The sequence below is a fragment of the Lycium barbarum genome, chromosome 8 (assembly GCF_019175385.1).
Source record: "Lycium barbarum isolate Lr01 chromosome 8, ASM1917538v2, whole genome shotgun sequence".
Lineage (NCBI taxonomy): Eukaryota > Viridiplantae > Streptophyta > Magnoliopsida > Solanales > Solanaceae > Lycium > Lycium barbarum.
Window position 1 is genome coordinate 120,858,747 of NC_083344.1, and position 5,051 is coordinate 120,863,797.

The 5,051-nt window shown below is 37.3% G+C and overlaps 1 protein-coding gene across 1 annotated transcript; it reads left to right on the top strand.

The window, feature by feature from the left end:
* The first annotated feature begins 212 nt into the window (after positions 1-212).
* On the top strand, positions 213-4,527 carry LOC132606990 (uncharacterized protein At5g01610-like). The gene is made up of 3 exons (XM_060320774.1): positions 213-477; positions 2,814-2,868; positions 3,957-4,527. Exons 1-3 carry the CDS (start codon positions 391-393, stop codon positions 4,325-4,327), a joined length of 513 nt encoding a protein of 170 aa, XP_060176757.1. The 5' UTR covers positions 213-390; the 3' UTR covers positions 4,328-4,527.
* The last annotated feature ends 524 nt before the right edge of the window (positions 4,528-5,051 follow it).

Genomic DNA, 5,051 nt, shown 5'->3' on the forward strand with positions numbered 1-5,051 from the left:
ATTAAGATAAGGATATATTTGAAAACTTTAATGACGGGAGTAATATTTTTCACTCAAATTCGTAAAGGAAGATAATTTTTAGCCATTTTACAAAGTAGAGGGGGGATTTTTGACCCTTTACCCTAAAATGAACGGAAGGAGTACTCGTCACGTTGAGGTATTATTGACTTGGTCAACTCGTAAAATTAAGGTGTCAAAATGATAATTTATGGCAAGGGTTTGTGTATTTGGCCAATAGGAAATGAAGAAAAATATTGGTGTTGCTTAGTAGAGAAGAAATTCTCCCTAAGCTGAGAGATAAGAACAATCAACAGCGAAGAAGACTTGTTTATTCTCTCAACATAGAGAGCTTTTCTAGTTGACTTTTTGTATAAATTGAGAGAGTTATAAATGGATCAGATATTGAACAAGGTTGGTTCCTACTGGATTGGTCAGAAAGCCAACAAGGAGATCAATTCTGTCGGTGATGACATTAATGTACGCCTTTTTTTCTCTCTTTCTTTCCTTTACATTCATTTACAATCCTTAGTTACAGGTTTTTTTTTTTTTTTTTTTGTAGCACCACTAGGGTTTACATCCGTTCTAATTATGTGTCTTTTTTCATGGATTTAATTGGGCGGTACTTGAATTACGTTTTGCTGACTCACTGATTGCGGATTTCAATTAATTGATTTACCATTAATGTTAAACTTTTTATGGTTAATGCTGATGATCGTTCACCCTCTTATTACTCACCCCGTCTGTTTTTATTTGTCCTGTATTGACTTGGCAGACGCTTAAGGAGTCATAAATAGAATGACAATTTTATTATATTACTCCTAATTATTAGTGAAATCAATCAAACATACTTTAAAAATTGTGCAGCCACTTACAGTTCCTTGAGGTTTCTAGTCTTATACAGTAAGTAATAATAAGGATAAAATAGGAATAAAACGGTAATTATCTATTGATTTTCCAAACTGGACAAGTAAAAATGGACGGAGGGAGTAATATTTTGTGGAATTACTAGATTGCGGGTTCCAATTGATTGATTCTAGGGTGCTTTTTGAGTTTTTATACCTAATTTTCATATATTTTGTATGTAACTATACCCAATCTCCGTCCGGTTTAACGGGTGCTGGAGCACCACTAAATTGGCTATAATTCCGCCCCTGCTCATAGTTGCATCACGAGGAAAATACCTTCTGGGCATGTCATATTCAGCAGTTCTTGCAATGGCCTTTGAATTTTTCCTACAAATCCAATAACTAAGAAAGAAGAAAGCCCATGACTCATACGGATCAGCATCATTAGATGATTACCAAGACCATGAATCAATGGTGGCCCTTAAGAGTAAATAAAGAATTTGATATGAAAGATTATGTTGGTATAACGTTTGAGAATGCAAATGCTTAAAGTTATATAGTATCTAAATTACTCAAACCGTCCAGCTAAGCAGTTTGACCTGCTTTTCCTTTTTTGTTTTTGTTTGATGACATGGGAACCGCAGCATCTACCCTTCGGGCGTGCACAAGGTAAACCCAATTCCTGTGCAATAACTCGCAAACCATATAGAAGAGATAACCCGCACTAAGCAAGCCCCATGCGACGATCTCGACCCAGAAGGCAAATCTCCTGTTGTTGTAGGCAGGGGGTTTCGAACCTGAGACTTAATCCATCATTATGAAAACCCCATGCTCAACCAACTGATCCATCCTTGCGGGTGTTCTGCTTTTCCTTTTCAAGAACAAGATCTCTGAGTAAATGACTCTCCCTGTAAGTGGGAATGAAATAGCGTGGAATAGATTGGTAACGGAGTGTACTAAGATCTTAGTTTACTGATTTTCTCATAATTCGACAGAAAACCAGTTTGACGAACTTTTATTAAGTCGTGCTACTCCCATGTGTTAGTATTTTGGCTATCAAGTTTTGGGATAATAGTCTCTTCTTCCTCATGCCGTCATTTTTGAACTTTCATTTTCCTCAAAAGATAGTATCTTTGCTGCAGTAATAATTGTTAATGCAGACACAGAATTATTGTAGTGCTTGGAGATAATTTGTTGAACTGTGTTTTCTTTTTTGTGGTTGCAATTTTGGATTTCTAAGCACAAAAATTTCTTTTGTGAAGCTGAAAAATGTGCTCTGTCTTATCCTCCTTTATTAATAAAAAAGTAAGTGCAGAACCAACATCCTAATATGCCAAAAATCCCAAAGGGTGAAGCTTTACTTTTGAATGGGAGCTTCTCATTTTCTGAAAATCTAGGTATAGTGCTAGACTGCTAGGTTATGGTTTTCTTCTCTTTTTTATTGTAGATAATGATGCAAACTTTGAAACAGGAAAAAGTAATTAAAAACTGTCACGTTCAAGTTCCTGCCATGGAAACTATTACTTTCTCGGTTTCAATTTATGTGGCACCATTTGATTTGGCACGGAGTTTAAGAAATGAAGGAGGAAATTTGTGGTCCAAAACAAGTTTTAGATATTTGTCTGGCCGTAAATCATCTCATAAAGTTAAATTTTTTCTAAATATAGAAAAGTGACGTTCTTTTTGAGAATGACTAAATAGGGAAGTGTGCCACATAAATTGGGCCATGAGTAACTGAAATTGATGTGATCAATTGAAAAAAAAGTTTCCATCTTATTAAAATCTGATGTGTCAATCTGGTATGGCGTGTGAGTTGAAACCATTTCGGAATCCTTACCATAACGCAAAATAAAATGTCTACTAATTTGCAATTTGCTCAGAGAAAGAACACTTCTCGGCATGGAATTTTCTCTCTTTCTCGTCTTCTTTTTACATTTGGCTCACACTTTTTCCCCTGTTTAAAATCAGTCCCTGCAAAGCAGTATCGAGGGAGGAAGCAAATGGCTGGTGAACAAGCTTAAAGGTTAGTCTTCCTCATTACTCTTTTGACTCCTCTTTTGTCTTCTCTAATTTTAGGTCCAATTCTGAACCTGTCTGAACCAGTAGCCTGCTAGCAATCCTTGCCCTAGTAAACACATGTAAATAAAATGCTTACCTTTTCCCCTGTGTGGGGTGAGTCTCGATATGTGTAGGATAGTGGTTTCTGATTCAGTTTAGGTTTCTGAATATTCAGTCTGTAAACTTGCTTGTGATAAGCCATGTTGAATGTCAAAAGAAAACATCAGCTTCCCGCTTTTTTTTTTTTTTTTTTTTAAATTTCCCCAGAAAAATCAATCCTTTCTTGAAAGAAAAGAGGCTAAGCTGAATTTAAATAATATATCCAAATGTTTGCTTTCTCGAAAGGTATACTTTGAAATTTTTATAGTTGTTTTCCTGTAAAATCGGGTTTAACCGAAAAATCAGTTAGAGATTTATTTTCATAGGGTTTGAAGACGAGTGGGTGGTATCCTATCCCGAGAGCTCTATCTGTGAGCCCGGTTCGGAGTAATGGCAAGCATAAATATGATGAACAAGGAATGAGGATAATAGAAAATAATCTCAAGAGTTCATCCAGACAAACTTCCATGATTCTTCTTATTAATAGTCCAGTGATGATATTACAATATGGCAGGGAAAATCCCAGATCTTGCCTCTGCTCTTTCTTCCCAGATCTTGCCTCTGCTCTTTCTTCCTAAGCCTTTTGTTTATATAGACTCGAACTAGGCTATCCTACCCTACAAGTCATGATGACAAGACTGTGTGGATGTCACCATGCCCACGCGCATGATGACGTTCTGACTGGAGTGGGTGGATGTGACGTGAGGTGACAGAAATGGGGGACAACTGTAGTATGTCCCCGAGTCGTTGTGGTCTCCCGATATGCTAACTCTCCCAGTGGCATCTTTTATCCAATACAATAGCGAATTCTTCATTTACTCTTTAGTACACCATTGAATCATTTTGTTGCGGGTGCTATAAATTTAAAGTCATAAGCTTTCTTCTTTCATTCTTTGTTATTCTTTTGCCAAAATAGCCGGTATCTCTCATCCCTGCTTTGCATTGGATTTGTAGGAAAAATGCAAAAGCCATTGCCAGAACTGCTGAAGGAGCATGACATTCCAGTAGGCATTTTCCCTCGTGATGCCACTAACTACGAGTTTAATGAAGAAACCAAGAAGCTCACTGTCTATATTCCTTCAGTATGTGAGGTTGGTTACAGGGATTCGTCTGTATTGCGCTTCTCTACCTCTGTTACTGGGTACTTGGAGAAAGGAAAGCTGGCTGACATAGAGGGAATGAAAACGAAGGTTATGATTTGGGTAAAAGTTACTGCTATTTCATCTGAAAAATCGAAGCTTTATATCACGGCTGGGTTGAAGAAATCCCGTAGTAGGGAGGCTTATGAGGTCTTGAGAGATGGATTCACTGTAGATAAATTCTAGTGTGATCAACTCGTTATGAACATTAAAACCATAATATATTCTGATGCCTTTAAAGGGCATTCTAGCTCTTACTTGGTTCTTTGTTTGAGTTGTAGTAATGACTGCTATGTGATACAGTTGTGTTAATATTTGTAACTTTGATTTTAATTGTAATGTTAATTGCACTTATGAAATATATACACTTGAATCTTTTATAACTAGATCCGTTAAATGTTTGAGATATTTGAACCTATTTCAACACTTAAATAAGTAAATTTCTTCGACATGTGATGAAATGATATGTTAGGAGATCTATGAACCTGAAGCACTCAGTGCTTAGAGGCATGGACTTTTTGAAGATGGGGTTGATTCTCTCATGGATTACTGACTAATTTTCTGATTAGAAAATATAATTCACAATTGGACACAAGGGCACATATATGAGTCACACAACATAGAGATGGTTGTCAGCATGGCAAAAGATAGATGACGACAGACCTTGCCTCTACGAGATGACAACATACCCAGTGTATTCCTACAGGTGGGGTTTGGGAGGGTAGAATATACACAGACCTTGCCTCTACAAGATGACAACATACCCAGTGTATTCCTACAGGTGGGGTCTGTGTCACGCCCCGAACTATGGCCTGGACGTAACACGGCACTCGGTGCCTGACTGCATGTGACCGAGCGAACCACATGGCCTGCTGAATCATCATGATACATAACATAAGCGGAATATAAC

Coding starts and splice junctions, on each gene's coding strand:
- LOC132606990 (XM_060320774.1), top strand. CDS start 391: ATGGATCAGATATTGAACAAGGTTGGTTCCTACTGGATTGGTCAGAAA. Junction 478..2,813: donor CTGTCGGTGATGACATTAAT/GTACGCCTTTTT, acceptor GTTTAAAATCAG/TCCCTGCAAAGCAGTATCGA. Junction 2,869..3,956: donor GCTGGTGAACAAGCTTAAAG/GTTAGTCTTCCT, acceptor TTGGATTTGTAG/GAAAAATGCAAAAGCCATTG.